The sequence below is a fragment of the Maylandia zebra genome, linkage group LG16 (genome assembly GCF_041146795.1).
Source record: "Maylandia zebra isolate NMK-2024a linkage group LG16, Mzebra_GT3a, whole genome shotgun sequence".
In the NCBI taxonomy this organism is placed as follows: Eukaryota; Metazoa; Chordata; class Actinopteri; order Cichliformes; family Cichlidae; genus Maylandia; species Maylandia zebra.
Window position 1 is genome coordinate 19,633,606 of NC_135182.1, and position 17,523 is coordinate 19,651,128.

Genomic DNA, 17,523 nt, shown 5'->3' on the forward strand with positions numbered 1-17,523 from the left:
GCGTTTCACCTCCTCTTGGATACACATCCCCGAGCCGCCTCCGTGATTGGATGAGCTCTCTTTGGATGTCACTGGGGCAACCGAATGATGGGAATTTTAACACATGAACGGAAATGTCAGCGACGAATCTCACTGGCTGCCTCCGTGAGGCTGCCATTCAGGCACATGTGAGGTGTACAGAAAGCGGAAGCGCCCATTGGGCTGTTCGCGTATCCATCTGACGAAGGAGGATCCACAGGCTTTTCCTTTTTTCTTCTTTTCTTTTTTTTTTTTGGTGCCTCGGTACGGGAGCCGAGTGGGGACCGGCTGGTAACGCAGCGGCCGCGGGTCTCCACCCGAGAGTATGGCAGCTGGAATCGCACTGGAGAGCGGGGGAGAAGCGGAGACATGTCAGAGATGGTGAAACAGAAACAAAGAGACGCAAGTTCTTTAACTGAAAGTCAGGGCACTTTAATTTGGGAGAGTTTCTCTAAGGCGGTCTACAGCTTAAAAAATCGTGCCTGCAGTTCATTCCGAGGCTAAGCCAGCGTTTTCCCAGCGTCCTCGATGGAGCAAGTTTGTTTTTTTATGAAGTACAGAGAGGGGTGAGCTAAGCAGATGAACACCCGCACGTTCAACATCATCGGGCGAGCTTCTTTTTCTCCCTTTGCGCATTTTTCGGACACTTTCAGTCCTCGGATGCTCGTATAACTGTCAGTGTCTGGCCTGCATGGGGGGAATATCTACAATGAAATCCATCTTGAGGTGCCGAGTCTTTGTGCTCTGCCATAGCTGAGCAGCAGCGAACAAGACTGTGTTATTGACAGCCCGTTCAGAATGGGACACGAATGGTGAGCGTGATTCGCACTGGAGCATTTTGCGTTGATTTCAATGACGCGCGGAGATTGATACCTTACGACTTGATTTAAATCCCACGATGCGCGAGTATAAAGTGGTGGTCCTGGGCAGCGGTGGGGTCGGGAAATCCGCCCTCACTGTGCAGTTTGTGACCGGGACGTTCATTGAAAAGTACGACCCCACCATAGAGGATTTTTACCGCAAGGAGATCGAGGTGGACTCCTCGCCCTCGGTGCTGGAGATCCTTGACACCGCTGGGACCGAACAGTTCGCCTCAATGCGCGACCTGTACATCAAAAACGGTCAAGGATTCATATTGGTCTACAGCCTTGTCAACCAGCAAAGCTTCCAGGACATAAAGCCGATGAGGGATCAGATCATAAGAGTGAAAAGGTTGGTGAAATCATGTGCTGGGGAAAAAAAGAGTAATTTCCATAATTAAGTGTGGCTGTTGGGGGTTGTTTTTCACAAATATATGCTGGACTCATGGGCCCTGTAGTTTCAGGATAGATCTCGGCCTGCTTGGAGATGTTATGCATCTTTAAGGCAGCAACACTCCATGCCTATTATGGTATTCCAGGTCTCACCCCTATTTCTTGCCCCCATGCCTCTGACCCAGCATATTAAGTTCCTGCAGACGTTCTAATGTCTCACTTAAGTGTTTACTAACAGGACAACAGTGCTGATCCTTCCTACCCCTCAGCTCTGCGAAGACACGTCTGTCTTCCTGTCAGAGCAAAACAAAATAGTGTCAGTGATCTGCCAAGCTGCTGTCTAGTGCCGCTCGGTGTCCACTGGATGCTGCAACCTTTGCGAGACACCCAACCGGGAATACCCAGGATTCAGTGCAAGAGAGGCTCTGCAGAGAGCTTTCAAGAAAGAGTGGCTGAAAAAAACAAAAAAAGCTGCGGGACTGTTGAAAGCACAGATCTGCAGAGGAGTCACCGTGTTTTTAATTAAGAAGCTGCACAAGCTGTTTAGGAAGAGCAGCACAATGGAAAGCCTGATGTCTCAGAGCTGCTGCACAGATGATCCAGATATGAGGTCACCACAGTGAGCTGCTGATTGATACATGGGAGAGGTTAGCTGAGGCTGCGTGGAGCTGTCATGTTATTGGTGTTCCTTTGCTCTAGGCCAATGTACTGTGCAGATACACTGTACTGTATGCTCTATGCTCACCTGCTGACATAGCATGAGATTATAAAACTCATCCAGATCAGATTGGTTAATGTCCTGTATTTGTTAGCTCCGCTTCGGCGTTCCAGTGTGCAGGCACTGTGCGCTGGGCTGCGACTGTGTGGGTTCATCAGTCACTGTAGGTGTCAATGGATTTGTTACAGTTAGTTCAGAGAGTCAAATAGGCTCCGGAGAGAATAAGAAGAACCCTACTGAAATCAACTTATAGTTAATACCATTTAATAATCTTGTTATTTACTATATGCTGTAGTTGGATAAGGTTTTTGTCCCTCCCTTGTCACAGTTCTTCCACTCTTCCACCTCAAAATGAAATATAATCATGCTGTGGATGTTTATTTTTATAGGTTGTCTTTAGTTTTTGTCACTTAATTGGATTTAGACCCTTTTTTTGTCAAATGCACCTTCTAAACAATCCTATTATTATGTGGCTCCCGATGAAAGAATGAGGTCAACATGTTTCTCCCATGCGAGTTGAGTACGAGTAGAGGTATGTTGAGTCTGCTGCGCGAGCGTGTGTCGTCCTGTATGTAAATGGTGTGCGCGTGCGCTCACGGGGCAGATGCAGCCAGGCTTTTGTGTTTTCACACCTAACACTGAGTCTGGTGCCGTTGTCTGATATGACAGCAGAATTTATTTTCCGTAGCAGAAAGATCGCGCTCCACAACACTACTCCCACACAGCAGTTAATTTGGTGCTGGGCTTCATGGGGAGTTAGACATCTAAAACTTAGGATTGTGCTTTTTTTTTTTCTTTAAAAATGTCATATTCAATGCGATTATTAAGCTGTGACCTACATTTTGTATGCACTCCTGCTTTCAGAAAGTTGGCTCTGAATGGCAGCGCGCACATTTCCTTCGGTTATTCAGACTTTTTCTAACATCAGCAGAAATCGACCTTGTTTGCTACTAACCTTGCAACGAGAAACATTTCATTTAGTATTTAGTATTAGTATTTATTTATTTATTGTCATTGTCAAGAACAATGAAATTGCGTTTGGGGCTTCCATACAACCCAAAAAAAAGAAGAAAATAATAAATACCCCTTAAAACCCAAGTGTACATATTTAACCCAGTGTGACTCCAATGCAATAAGACAATCCTTAGCAATAATGTTCGTAGAAATTCAGACAAAGACCTGAGAAACATGACAAAATACAACAATGCACCCATTCAATATTATTGTACTGTGAGATATGATATCAGATATGATAGTTATCTATTTAAGAAAGAGGGGGGGGGGGGCAGGAGGGGGAAGAGAATAAAGATATGATGCACCAATGCAGACCAGTTCATTGCTATTAAGAAGTTGGATATGGTTATTGTCCGTGAGAGGGGGGCAGAGAGTTCAGGAGCCTCACAGCCTGTGGATACAGGCTGTTGGCCAGTCTGGATGTTCTGGCCTGTATAGACCTGTACCTTCTCCCTGAGGGCAGCAGATGGAAAAGGTGGCGCGCAGGGTGATGTTGGTCCCGCAGGATACTGTGCACCCTCCTCAGACAGCGAGTGGGGAAGATATTACTGATCTCTGGCAGACTTGTTCCAATAATTCTGCCAGCTTCTTTCACCACCCGCTGGAGTGCTTGCTGATCGGCCTTGGTGCAGCTGGGGAACCACACTAGAAATCCATACGTCAGAACGCTGCTGATGGCACAGTTGTAGAAGTTCAACATCAGAGATCTGGGAATGTGTGCGCTCCGCAGTCTCCTCAGGTAGTAGAGGCGCTGTTGGGCCTTCCGTACAACTGAGGTGATATGGTTGCCCCAGGACAGGTCCTCGGTCACAGTTACCCCCAAGAATTTAAAACTGCTCACCCTCTCCACCGCCTCACTGCCAATGAAGAGAGGCAGATGGTTGTTATGACCCCATTTACTTTTCTATTCTAAAAGTAAATGCATTCATTGCGTTTGTTAAGCCTTATGTGTCCCATTGGGTAACTGCAAATGTAAACAGAAACTGTCACACTATCATATGTAACTGGATAAGACTGTCTGATATGATACCCAAAATTAGCAGTGTATTCTGGGCCTTTCAATACTTTTTTACAGGGAACACTGAGGACTCTGAATGCTTCACTAATTTGCACTGAATTTCATCATTTGCATGGTGAGGAACGTGTCACAGAAGGCAATGAAGAAGTTACAGTTTATGCTCATAAAGACATTTCATCATTAAGACATTTTTGAATTGCTCGTTTGCTTTCCTGACTGCAAGGAGACATGCTTTTGTTCACCTAAGACCCACAGCTAAAATGCAACACGTTCGGGCATGTTCTGTCGAAAGGCATTGTGGGAAATGCTGTAAATGACTACTGGCAGTAGGAAAAACAAAGTAAAGACATGACTATTATCATGTAGATTGATGAGGTAACTTACTGGTAACATTAGAGAGGAAAAGGGTGTGATTATCCTTTTAAAACACCCGAGTGAAGCACTCACAGGTTTCTCAGGCAAATCCTGTCAGCAACTGTGTGAACAGCATTGGCGTTGTTTTTGTTTTCCCTCTCTGTCGCTCCTCACTAACAAAACACTGATGACCGGTCACGACCGTATCGCCCGTCGCTCAGGTCAGAGGCGCTGCTGCGTGTCGCTCTCACTCTGAACCCTGTCAGCTTCTATCAGTGCCCGCTGATAGCAGCACAGGCAGGCGTTAGCACAGGGGCCCTGGGTGGACATGATTACACCCTGGCCTGCCTGTGCTCACTGGGGACCTCGTCGCTCCACACTTCAGCTGCAGTTAGCTATATACCAGGGATGTGTTGTGATTGGTGACTTCAGAGAGTAGAAATAAAAGTACCGTGTGAGGGTAGTGAGGAAGAAAGTTGTGAAACAGGATAGCATAATAAACCCTGCTGTTGGCACTGCAGTGGTTGTTGCTGTTGCTGGGCCCTCTGCACATTTATTCATTTTTTACATTTTTTAAGTTTTCAAGTACTGCAGTTCTGAACTTTTCTCGATGTCACCTGACGGAGGTTCCTGCGAGAATGTAAATCGAGCAAGCCAGCTCCCAAGGACAAGGTCCATGTGATGTGGTTTTTGTCTATTGTGAAAACTGGGGAAATGAATAAAGCTAAAGGTCAATACTGATTACTTCACAATGGCTTGGCTATAAAAAAAAAGTGTTATGAGTACTTCACCTCCCTGAGAAATTTTGAAACACCAGCAAGTTGTTTCTCATCTGTTTTAAAAGTCACAACTTCAAAAAGGATCAGACTAGTTCAGCTGGTGAGACATTAACTCACCTCATAAAGCAAGTAAAGGTTTTGCAGCGCTACCAGTATGCAGTCATTTATTCTGTTGTATCGCAGCGTGACGGTTCCGGGTTAAATCTCCTGGCTGGCTGAGCTCCTTTCTGTTGTGGAGTTTCCATGTTCCCTCTGCGTCTGTGCAGGTTCTCTCCGGGTATGCCAGCTTTCCTCCACAGTCCAAAGAAGTGCATTTTAGATTCATTTGTGATTCCAAATTAGCTGTACCATAGGTGTAGATGTAAGCACGAATGATTGTCTGTCTCTGTGCGTTAGGTCTGTGATGGATTGATAATCTATCCAAGGTGTACTCCATCTCTTGCCCAAGGACAGCTGCAGTAGGCTCCAGCACCCCCACGAACCTGAACTGGATAAGCAGTTGAGAAAATGGATGTATGGATAGATAGTGTGGTAGTGTTGCCAATAGATTAGATATCCCACACAGATAGTCCGCTGTCATTAGTTGTTACATTGTAAGCCATATGTCACTAAACATCCACTGTTCCATCAGGAGTCGAGTCAAACTATCACTGCACCAAAAATACAGATCCTTTAGGGGGGGAAAAAACTCATTAGCCCATGCATAACTCATACATCAAAATATAGACAATTTCAGTCTTTGAGATACAGTACTGCAATATTTGGTTACAGATGTAAAAGTAAATAGTAAAGTAAAGTAAACCGAAATTTTTTTTAAATCAACACAAATTTGCATGCAATAACTTTCTTAATACTGTGTGATTGTTCAGAGAAATGCAAAAATGTAATAATAATATGCTCTTAATATATATATATATATATATATATATATATATTTTACATGCATAACAGTGAAGGGACCTAGCTTGTTAACAAGACCATAACATGCTAATTATAAAGTTTTTAACACTGGTTTTACATATTTTAAATAAGCTATGTTTGCGGTCAGTGAATGCCCAACTGGATCATTTGTATGTAACCTGATTTGTGTTTATCTTTTATTTTCTCAAAACAATCCCACTTTTCTGGATTTCATTTTATATTGATGCCCACATAGAGCCCACTGTGATCTTAAGTGGGCCAGACCAGTGAAACTCCCCTTTATCAGTGTAAGTGTAAGAAGTGCCATTTCAGAACTGTGTCTCAGTTTTTCTACGTGAAAGAAATGCTGTGGAGGAAAATGAAAGAAATCGGTCAGCGTGACTTAAATTGCCATAAATAAATGAAAGCTATATAAAAGTTCTAGTAGATCATTGCCCAGACTGTCCATAATTATAAAGTAGAAAGGTTTTGTTAATTCACAAAAAGCTTCTTTTTTTAACTGTGGAAGCATTGTAACAAACAAACAAAAACAAACTATTTCTACAGACCATAGTGGAAAAAGAAGAACTTTTTTGTCGTTTAACTGTTTATCTGTTACTTAATTCCTTTGGTGTAGTATTAATGGTGATGGGGGAGCTCTTTATCAATAGGATAGGCTGTAAAATCATTAAAATACACTTTAAATTCCAAAATCTATGTCCTCCTTCACTTCTTGTCTAATGACCTGGATTGGAGGCTTTACCGGGCTGATTCTGGTCCCCAAGCCTTATGTTTGACAACCCTGTTGTAGAGTGTGAGACTTTATGTAAGTTTTTTTTTCCTGTAACAAACCTCAAGTGTCCACGAAATCAGACCCTCTATTTCAATTAATGTTTAGCGGACTAATTGTCAGGCAGGCCTACTTGCTAAATTAAGAAATGTGACAAACCTTTGCATCTTACCACTGCCACTGTGAGTTAAGGTGGAATGCCAGCTGAGCAATTAATTTAAAGCACCATTGTGTCTAAGCCTCAGAGCCCGGGGAAGTGCATGAGAAGTGCATGTTAGCAGAACAGAGAAACAAAGAACAAAAAAGTATTAAATATGATCCAAAGTAGTGATCAGTCATTTCTGATGTACACTGCTTTTTTCAGATTATTCCAGGTTTGTGGCTTGTTAAGGGAGCAGGACAAGTAAACAGCTTGGGAGTCAGCAGCGCAAAACTGAGCCAGGAAACATAAAAGCTATTATATTGCACACTCTGTTTAGATGGTATTCTGGTAATTAATTACACTGTTCAGCTGTTGCAGAACTCCTGACGTGTGTTCATTCTCCGATCTTTTGTTACATTGTACCTTAGCAAGAGTTTCAGTGATTTTTTTGGTTATTTACCAAGTTTTACTGCGATTATTGTAACAAATCTCCATAAAAATCCCTTAAGAGCTGAAGTTGGAAACTAATAATCTCCTTTATGCATCCTAATTGTTCTTTTATTGTGAAGTAGAGCTGGGCGATATGAGATTTTTTCATATCACGATATGTTTTTTTCATTTCAGGCGATAACGATATCTATCACGATATAAGCCAAATAACTATATTTGTAAGATTTAAATGTGCCGTTGCTCACAAGTAAAATGTGAAATAATCAGCAGCTTGTTTTTATTTAAATATTTATTTCCCATAATAAGTTCAACAGGGTAGATGTACTTAAGGAACATGAGACTTTTTCAGATAAATAAAGGCAAATATTGCAAACTACACAAAAGGCAGCCGCTAAAGCGTTTAAGTTTCAAAATAGAACAAACGAAACAGACTAAATTGTCAATTCTATTTAGAAACAAAATATTAATTCTAAAAATAAATCTTAGTTTGTTTTACAGAAGAACAGACAAAACTGACTAACTTTTGTCAATATCAAATAAACTGAGAACTAAAAGGAAATTCTCAATCTCTCCTTGTTGTATAGCTGAGCTTTTCAAACAGTTTTAACAGTTACTTTAGTCTGACAAAAGCCGAATGACGAATTAGCGCTTCCAGTCAGAGACTGAGGCTACGTCCACACGTACACGGGTATTTTTGAAAACTGAGATTTTCCGTTTTCGTTTTAAAAAATAATCCCGTCCACACATAAAGGCAGAAATGAAGGAAAACGCTGCTATGAACATGCCAAAGCAGCAGGTGGCGCTAGATTCCTAACCGTGCAGAAATGTTGGCCAATCAGAAGTCTAGAAGCCTCGGTGGGAAAAAGTAAACAAAGCTGGGGCATAGAAGCAGAACCGAGTCGTATGTGTGGAGGGACAGTAACTGTGTGTATATGTAAGCATTTAAACACTGCAGAGAGTAGAATTAACAGTATTGTAGAAATTCATTTCACCGAAACAATAACGTGGCGCACAGTGTGACGCATGCACCAGTTTACTGTATTTCCAGACTTGCTTTCGGCACAATTTACAGTGCACGCTACTCTGTTTTTTGTCAGACTTGAAATAGCCGAAATACCTTCACACTACGGAGCTTCTATGGCTCTTCTGTTCGACAATCTCTCCGGCATTGGAACCATCATCTGTTTTCTCTTCGGTCACGCTCGGTTGATTTTTCTAGTCGGCACACTCATTTCCTCCATTACCCGCTGGCTGCTTCCCAAACAAACACACGTGCGGCTTGGCACTTGTGCTGTACGTAACAAGCCACGCGACGTGACGCTGCGGCTGTGATTGGTTCGGCTCTGCGCTACTTAATTTGGATTGGCTGACCTTTTTTTTTTTTTTCTTTGAGGACAAGAGCGGCGAGGTCTATCGCGATAGCTTAATTTCTCTATCGAGTAAAAGTTATATCGCGATACATATCGTTATCGTTCTATCGCCCAGCTCTATTGTGAAGTATGCTGTCAAACTGAATTTTTTTCTGGTGGTCCAGTGAGATTTCTGACTAACTGTTTCAACTTTTTTTCAATCATGAGGTTGATACTGACAGTATGATAAAAGGGAAATATCGTCCTTTACAGATATGAAAGGATAAGGGCCGTATTTTCCGGTTAGAACTTTTCAATGAATTATTCAAAGCGTATTACTGACCGACTGTTCAACCCGGACAAATTTCTACTAAAATGGTACTTGCATTTTAGATGTTTGGCCGTGTACTTCATAAGAGAAGTAATTTGTGTCAGACAGCATAATCACCCACAGAGACCTGCTAGTGTGCCAGAGTATTGCTGTGATAAATCAGATCCAAGGAAATCTGTACAGTCTGTCAAGTTCAGTACTCATTTATCTTGTCCATTTTGGCACTTCTTGGCCAGTGTGTTTATCATCAGTAAACGGGGTCGATTTTTGAAGGCTTTGGGAAGCAAATAATGAATTCTCATAACCATCCCAAACAGAATTAAAGTGTTTTACTTGTCATATATTATTGCTTGTTTTAAAGGGAAAATCTTTGCATTCTTGCCGTGGGTCAAAGAAGCCATTCCTGATTAAATCTTTCGGTGCCCTAATGTGGCAAAAAGAGGAGCTTTGTGCTGCCTTCTGACTCAGCTCAATTCTCTCCCCTGGCTAAACTGAAGACCCTCTACAAAAATGCTATTCGCAGGGAAGGGGTGCCCAGCACACAGCCTTTCCTGCCTGCTGCTGCCCCGAGTCATAACCAGTGGCTCTTGGGCAGCCGGTTTCTACCGTCTGTCAGCAAGGCCTGTGTGAGTTGATCTGCATCATGCATTATTGATAAGCTGTGTCTAAGCAAGCTTGAATGGATGTTTGCAGTCTGAGTGTTCCACTGCCTCTGGCATCAGGCTCACAAGCCGAAGGCTAAAGAGCGACATGTTGTTTGTGCTGTTTGTGTCACAGCAAAAACGAATCCCGCTCAGTAATTCGTTTGGCCCGTGTTTTCTGCAACAGTCGAGCCTTACTTTCTTGTATCAGCCACCAGTGGTTGGCCGACAACCTTAACGCCGAGTCTCTGTGAGCCTTAGTATCCATGGCAGCCTCTGTCTCACACCTCCTTGGACTGCCGCTTTTCTTCTCTGTTATTATGACTATATATAGACCCTTTCTTCTTTGGGTCCAGATGCCTTTGTGCTGTGTTCCTGTAATGATGAGGCCCAAACGAGCTGCATAAGTTGCAAACAGCTGACCAAAAAAAGCATGTGGCACACTCACACACAGTTTAATGTGATTTTAAGATACTTCTGCTGTTTGGGACAACAAAAATAATGAAGTTAGGGGTTTTTTTGTTTGTTTTTTTTACTAGATGTTTTACACTTTAGCACTTTTTTAACATAGCAAGTGATCGTCAGTTTAGCAAAATAGGGATTACCAGGGTTGATATTATTGCACTGTGAAAAAGAGCCATTGCACAAGCCACTGTTGTGCAATGTGCTTTATCTTTGTAACGCACAAATCTTGTTAAATCAAGCTAAAACTGAGGTTTCTCTTCTAATTTACAAACAGTATAAAAACCTCAGCAAGAGTTTAGCTGTCACCTGAGAAAGCAGCATGCCAAAAACAAAAGGAATCAGTTTGGACACACAAAGGAGGAGATGGGTGCACAAAAGTTTTCACTGGAGTGAGAAGTATCATCAGGAAATTCAAAGACAGTCACACAGCAAAGAAAAAGCATGGCAAGAGGTAGAAGTTAAAGATTTCAAAGAAGCTGGAAAGAAAACTAGTGAGAGACCCCAGAACAGCCATGAGTGAATCTTAGCCAAGTCGAGATCTGTCTTACATACAATTAGGGCTGAACGATATATCGCATTTGCGATAATATCGCGACATGATCAAGTGCAATTTTCTAACCGCAAAGGCTGCGATTATACTGCGATTATAAGGCTGTCCAAATTACTACCATATCCCAGAATTCATAGCGCGGCCCAGCCAAACTCCAGTTTCCAGCAATGGCGGCCGCTACTAAGTTTTAAAATTACTCATACTAATCTTTCTGGGTCACAAAATAAACTTTTAACATATTTTCAGGCGAGAAAGTAGTTGTGTAAACATCAAATATCTGCTCGGTTTATCAAGATATCCCATATTTGCAAAAGTGCTTCGACGTTTTCAGAGGCGTCTGCTACCCACCAGCTCGACAGCTAGCCGGGAGCTCGAGGGTTACTGATGCGGCCGAGAACGGCACAACTCCCGGCACATCATTTTCAGATCACCGCGGAGTTTCGCTGCTCGGGTTAAACGTAATATATAAGTCACTTAGACAACCTAAAAATGTTATTGTTGGGCTTTTTTCAGTGTTTTGTTTGTTCGTGAGTAAATCGGTTTGGCTGAGATTAAAGTTATTAGATTAGATAAAATAAAACTTTATTAATCCCCCGGGTGGGTTCCTCCTTGGTTTTCACACAGCTGACTAAACGTCAAACAGAAAACTTATTAAACAGAAGTATGAGACAGTCGAGAATTTACACCAGTGTCTGGTTATATTTTAGATAGCAAGAAGCAGACGGCCGAGTTTATTAAACTCCACCGAGACAGCGGTGACGCTAATCAGAACTAGCCTTCTGATTAGCTAATCAGAAGGCTAGTTCTGATTAGCTAATCAGAAGGCTAGACCGTCCAATTTCACGCCTTTAAATTTTAAAGGCGTGTTTGTGTGTGTGTTTATACAATTGCTATTATGTTTGCACTTTATGTGTAATGTTACTGACTGCAGAGATCAGTAAGATGTGTGTATTTTTTATTTATTGGTTTTATTTATTTAATATTATTTTTTAATTGAATGACTGTCTAGTAGTTCACAGATGTCGAAAAACTGAGTGTGGTAAAGCCACTGATTTTTTTTAATGTATATTTCTGCAATCTGCACATTGTACTGACTTTCATTTTAATGTTTACACCAGGGTTCCTTGTCAGCACTTTATGCTCAGATGTTTGTAAGCTAAAAATAAACTATTGTGTATGTTCAAATATACTGTTGTGATTGAAGAAGTTAAATAAAAATGTCAGTCATCAATTCATGCATCACCTCATGTCATCATAACAGAGGTCTGTCTTCCAGGAAAGAACAGTTTAAAATTAATGTAATATAGTATTGGCCATACTATATGATGTATTGCTTGTCTTTGTTTAATAATACAGAAGACAAAGACCTTAAAAAATAATCGCATATCGCATCGCAATCGCAATATTGGGGCAAAAAATCGCAATTAGATTATTTTCCATAATCGTTCAGCCCTACATACAATCACTCGAACTTTGAAGGGACTTTGAAGTTGCAGAGCAAGAGAAAGTCCACTCGTGCAGAGGAGACACTTTGAGCTCTTTGGCCACAGAGACTCTGCTTATGTTTGGAGAAAGAAGGCAGAGGCATACAACCCAGAGTACACCATCCCTACTGTGAAACACATAAGTATTATGGTGTGGGAATGCTTTAGTTCAGCTGGAACTGGGAATCTCGTCAGGGTGGAAGAAAACTCCAACTAGTCAGCAGCAAAATTGGGTCCGGGTCATCGCTTTGTCTTCCAACACAACAATAACCCAACATATGTAGCTCCTGGTGAAGAACTACCTTAAGAAGACCAACGTGAACATTTCTGACTTAAAATGTGTGGAGTAAGCTGAAGAGTAAGGTCCATGCCAGGGTCCGTGTACATGTAGCTTCACTTCTTCATTGTTTCACTTCATTCCACTGCTTCAAAAAAATTAAAGGAACACGTTACTATTTAAATTTGAGGATTGATGTGAGTTGACTAATAACTGGTGAGTTGAAAATCTGTTCGATAAAATTCTAAAAACCAACACATGTGAAATAACAGAAAAACGTGCCTTCTTTGTTGCGATAATATGACTTTTTTCGCTTCTACTTTAACCGTACCACTGTTGTCCATGGAAACAACATCAACATAAGGTTTTCTATTGCGTAGGTTTTGCCCTCCTGAACTGAACTGAAACCAGTTTTGTACTGTGGAATAACCTCAGTGTTTCTGTCATATTTGCTGGGTTTGTGCAAACAGTTTAGAGCAGAAAAGCGAGAGCTTGTGTGAAACAGCATCTGATGGTACAAGATACATACGGTACCTCTTTGAGTGATTTAGAGTGGGAGACAAACAACAGCTGAATGGAGGACCTACCAAAATGGCATCATTAGCCCAACTAAACACAGAGGCCCTTTTAAATGGATGCAGCTGTAAAAGTAAAGATTTTGCCTTTCAATCTGCCCACCCACAGCTATGCTTAGTGTTTGGGGGGTTTTCAGTGAAGGTGGGAAAGGGAATTTAAGGTTCAAGGCTAAATATAACCTACCACCAACTAGATCCAAAGAAGTTTTCAGAAAAATCACAGCCTTGCTGTTTTTACTGACACCAGGAATGCAGCGAATGAGAACTTAGGCACGACATGCTGAATGTTAAAGTTGAGAAGCATAACATGTTGTTTCTCATTCAGTTTGCCTGCCTAGCTCAACACTTTTGGTCACACACCGACCGACCGACCTCAGAGATTGTCTCTTAAATTCAGGTAGCTCCTCTCGGCTCATCCTGGGAACAGAACGGGATAGTTGAGATTAAAGTTCGCTGGATAATGTATTCATGGGTAGATCAAAGTCGGCTAGTTTAAGCTTATTTAACGCTGAAACCTGCAGCCCCCCTTACCTCTGAGAAACGCTCTGGCTGCTCAGCCTGGAAAGGCTTCACAGTAGTCTCCAGACTCCCCGTCTTTTCAACAGTAGCCAGTTCCTTCTTTACCAGTTTATTATAACAAACAAGGATGAGGATGATATTAATTTTGGTGAATAACTTAAAGGCATCTATAATTCACAGAGCGAGTGCAGAATTTGAAAATCCTAATGGTGCTGACAGGTGCTCGGGTTAAATTTGACTGTGCTGTGAAGTGTGAAGTGAACACAGACGTTTAAACTTGGTTCAAACGACAGGTCCGACAGATGGAAAGCGCCCCCTCGGTCGTTTTGCATACTGATAAGCATGAAAGAAATAGCAACCTGTTGTTTAAAGGATGCGAACACGCATGATCTGCTATCTCTCTGATGTTTTTGAGCTTTGTTATCTCCTCTGATGTGTACAAAGTGCCTCAGAAGCCCGCCATGTTCCCCAATATCAAAACTGATGTAGTGATCATATTGGTGGAAATGCATCTCAGCTGCTTCTTTTTAAGTAATTATAGAGCAGCCTATTTATTTTAACCGACCGCATCCTCTGGCTGTCCTCAAAGTAGTCCAGTTCCACAGTGACATTTTGTGCTTTAGCTACGTGCCAAGGAGTTCAGAGCTCAAAGGATTATGGCCACTTCCTGCCCTCAGGGGTGACAGCTATAGTACCCGTTTCCTCTGCTGTACTGGGTCAGGCTTTACACTTAGTGTTTAGATGAAGCAGGTGACGCTCTGGTTCTTGATCTGAAAAAAGCTTCCTCCCACACTCAGAGTCCACTCGTATGCTAAAGTGGAAACACTTTCATCTTTATCCATCTTGCGACCTTTCAGTCAGAACGAGCCCACCTCTTTCACCCAGCTGAGCTTTTCAAAAATAACCACCGAGATCCTTTTTGTCAAAGATCCAGGCTTGTTTTGTTAGAGAGATTGGAAAAGATAAAAGATGGAAAGATGTCAAAAAGGGATTAAACAGAGGCTGAGAATTGATGTTAATTTAATGGTCACGTGAGTGGATAATGTAGCAAATGCAAAACTGGTATATTAAGAAAGAATTATGCTGCTGATAACAGTAACAGCTTTTTGGGTGAAACCACCAACTTCCAGTATAATAAACTGGAGAAACTGAATAGAGGCTGTCGTTGTTATGGAAAAAATAACCTTTTCTCTTAGGTTTCAATCACTCCAGCCATGCGTGCATGTTAGTTCACGTGAGTTCAGCAAGCTCAAACAGTGGCCATGATGTAAAGTCCACATAGGCTTTTTAGATTGATTTTTAGGTTGAATCTTCTGTTGATAGTGGTGATAATCATCATAAATATTTTGCTAGAGGTGCTGACTCAGTGGTTAGCATTTTCACATTTGCCCAATGATAATTCAGTAACCCAGTAAAGATGCTTTCTTACCTATTGCCTATTGCTTCCAGCCTCTTTTTAAGAGGCTATTATACTTTTTTTTCTTATTGTCTATCATACTTGTACTGTTAAAATAGTGGATGCACTTATTAAACAAGGCCAAAGATTCAAATAATGATATCGGTGTCTGCCCTGGAAATCAATGTGAGCCAAGAGCTTTGGCTTCAGATGCTCGGTTAGAGATAGTAGAGGTGGGGTTTTTTCTATTCTTTGCTCTGTATGTTGTGACTGGCCATCTCAGCCCCACCCACCTGTTCTTCAAACCTTCTGTTTGCATGGGACAGCCAATCAGGAGAGGTCAACTGTAAGGAAAAAGTGTTTGGAACAGTTTGTTCTAGATACACGATGAACTGAGGGGCTGCACTAATGCCCACTATCAGATAAATAAAGATGATCCTAAATTCCATTATGCAAACCTACTTTAGTAGAATAAAAATATGGAGCTTGAAATAAATGTGTCAGATCTCCTTTAAATAATTATGATTTTTGTAAGTGCAACAGATGAAGGTTTTAATCACTGTGCGCTTTTTTTTCTTATTTAGAATTTGCTAAAACCAAGTTCTGAAAGGGGAATTGCCTTTCTTTTCACTTTTATGGGAAAAACATAATAAAATAAAAAGCTCTGATTTGCCACACATGCAGCAGTTGTTTTTCCTGTGTGTCTGACAAACTGACGTCGGTCTGTGTGTGCTTTCAGGTACGAAAAGGTTCCCGTTATCTTGGTGGGGAACAAGGTGGACTTGGAAAGCGAGAGGGAGGTATCATCCAGCGAAGGTCAGGCTCTAGCCGAGGAGTGGGGCTGCCCGTTCATGGAGACCTCGGCTAAGAGCAAAACTATGGTAGACGAACTGTTCGCCGAGATCGTTCGGCAGATGGACTACGCCGCTCAGCCAGACAAGGACGACCCCTGCTGCTCCTCTTGCAATATACAATAGCCCTGGGGAGGGGGGGGGTACCAGGAACAGACCAGGCAAAAAGTCCACTTAGAGGGAACTTGTTTGACTTGCAGTGGACAGATACACACTTAGACACACACATGCACATGCCGATTAAACTGAAGATGAAAATCACAGTTGAGCGCAATGGATACCAAGTGAGTGGAGCATAACATTTGCAGTGACACGATTAATAAGAATAATAACACGTGAGTAATGCGTACATTTTGAATGAAAATTGCCAGGAATTTGCCGCAAAGGTAATTGACAAATGACAAACAGAACATGCCCTCGCCTTATTTTACACTTTTTTGTTTGTTTGTTTGTTGTTTAAGTTATTCCGTTATGAGGAAGCAAATATTGTCAGCAAAGAATAACAGATCGGGATCTTTATTCATTACAGCTTCCTAAACAATCTGCTAGAAATAACTGTCGTTATTGCAGTTTTCAGACACACCACTGAGACGCATTTCCTGTTACCATGACTCTGTTGCAAGTAGCTGCTGAACACACATGACAGATTTCTGAAGAAGCATTTGATTTCCATTATGTACAATGTTGCTCCCAGTTTAATTCGAGCAGAGGTTGGCGGAGGGTTTTTTTTCTACTCATCACAGGGCTGAACCAAAGAGGTTCCCTGAAAGCGCCTCAATGTTCTTAGTTTTATTTTTTCTGCTGTTCAAAAAAAAAAAAAAGGAATGGAGAGAAAAAGGATAAGTCGGTGTCTTTCTTTAAAAAAACAAAAACAAAAAAACAACGGTGCAATCATCTCTTTCCTATTTTCTCACTTTGAGATATGATAGTAAGCATAGCGGAGTCTTTCACATATCGTGTGATGTTTTGTTTTCCTCTCCGGGAGACTCTGACAGCAGATTGCTGAGTAGTAATATAAGTAACCGCTTCATCCTGACGGGACAAAGAGCGATTTCAGTGTTTGAATATCTCCGCAGACCGTCTCTCCAAACTCTTTTCAGGAATGGGTGACATTTAAAGTGAAGATGCCAACATTTGTCATACTTTTTTTTTCTTTTCGTCCTCTGGTATCAATATGAAATGTGGCGCTCCACAGTTTCGACATCCTGATGCCATCCTTCATGTGCTCAGAGTATTCAAATTCATAGTAACAAATAGCACCGACGGAGGCGGCGGTGATAATAAGAATAATAAATGGTAGTGTAAATATTTTGTATGGAAAAAGTGCCAGCTCCTATGAAGACACTGACTCAACACATGTGGAACTGTCAACTGTATGCATGGCTAGTGAACAAAAAAAAGGACTCTTATTGTCTGAGATTACTGTAGGCTGTGGAGAAAAAAAACGTGCAAATCAAACACGTACATGTCTGGATCTGGACACTGTCTCAACTGTACATCTATGTTGCCACGGGAAGCAGACTTTCCCCGTGTGACCATTTTCATTGTTGATTTTATATTTTTTTATGTGGCCATTTACTCTTTATCCCTCTCTGAATGGTGACACTGTTACATTTGACACCTAAACAATAAAAGTGCGTTCAACACTA

The 17,523-nt window shown here is 41.6% G+C and overlaps 1 protein-coding gene across 1 annotated transcript; it reads left to right on the forward strand.

The window, feature by feature from the left end:
- Positions 1–6: 6 nt before the first annotated feature.
- rap2aa (RAP2A, member of RAS oncogene family a) lies at positions 7–17,523 on the forward strand. The gene is made up of 2 exons (XM_004557799.3): positions 7–1,230; positions 15,763–17,523. Exons 1-2 carry the CDS (start codon positions 917–919, stop codon positions 15,998–16,000), a joined length of 552 nt encoding a protein of 183 aa, XP_004557856.1. The 5' UTR covers positions 7–916; the 3' UTR covers positions 16,001–17,523.

Excerpts from the sequence above, each read along its gene's own strand:
- rap2aa (XM_004557799.3), top strand. The coding sequence starts at position 917 with ATGCGCGAGTATAAAGTGGTGGTCCTGGGCAGCGGTGGGGTCGGGAAA. Across the intron at positions 1,231-15,762 it reads CAGATCATAAGAGTGAAAAG|GTACGAAAAGGTTCCCGTTA; the intron begins GTTGGTGAAATC and ends GTGTGCTTTCAG.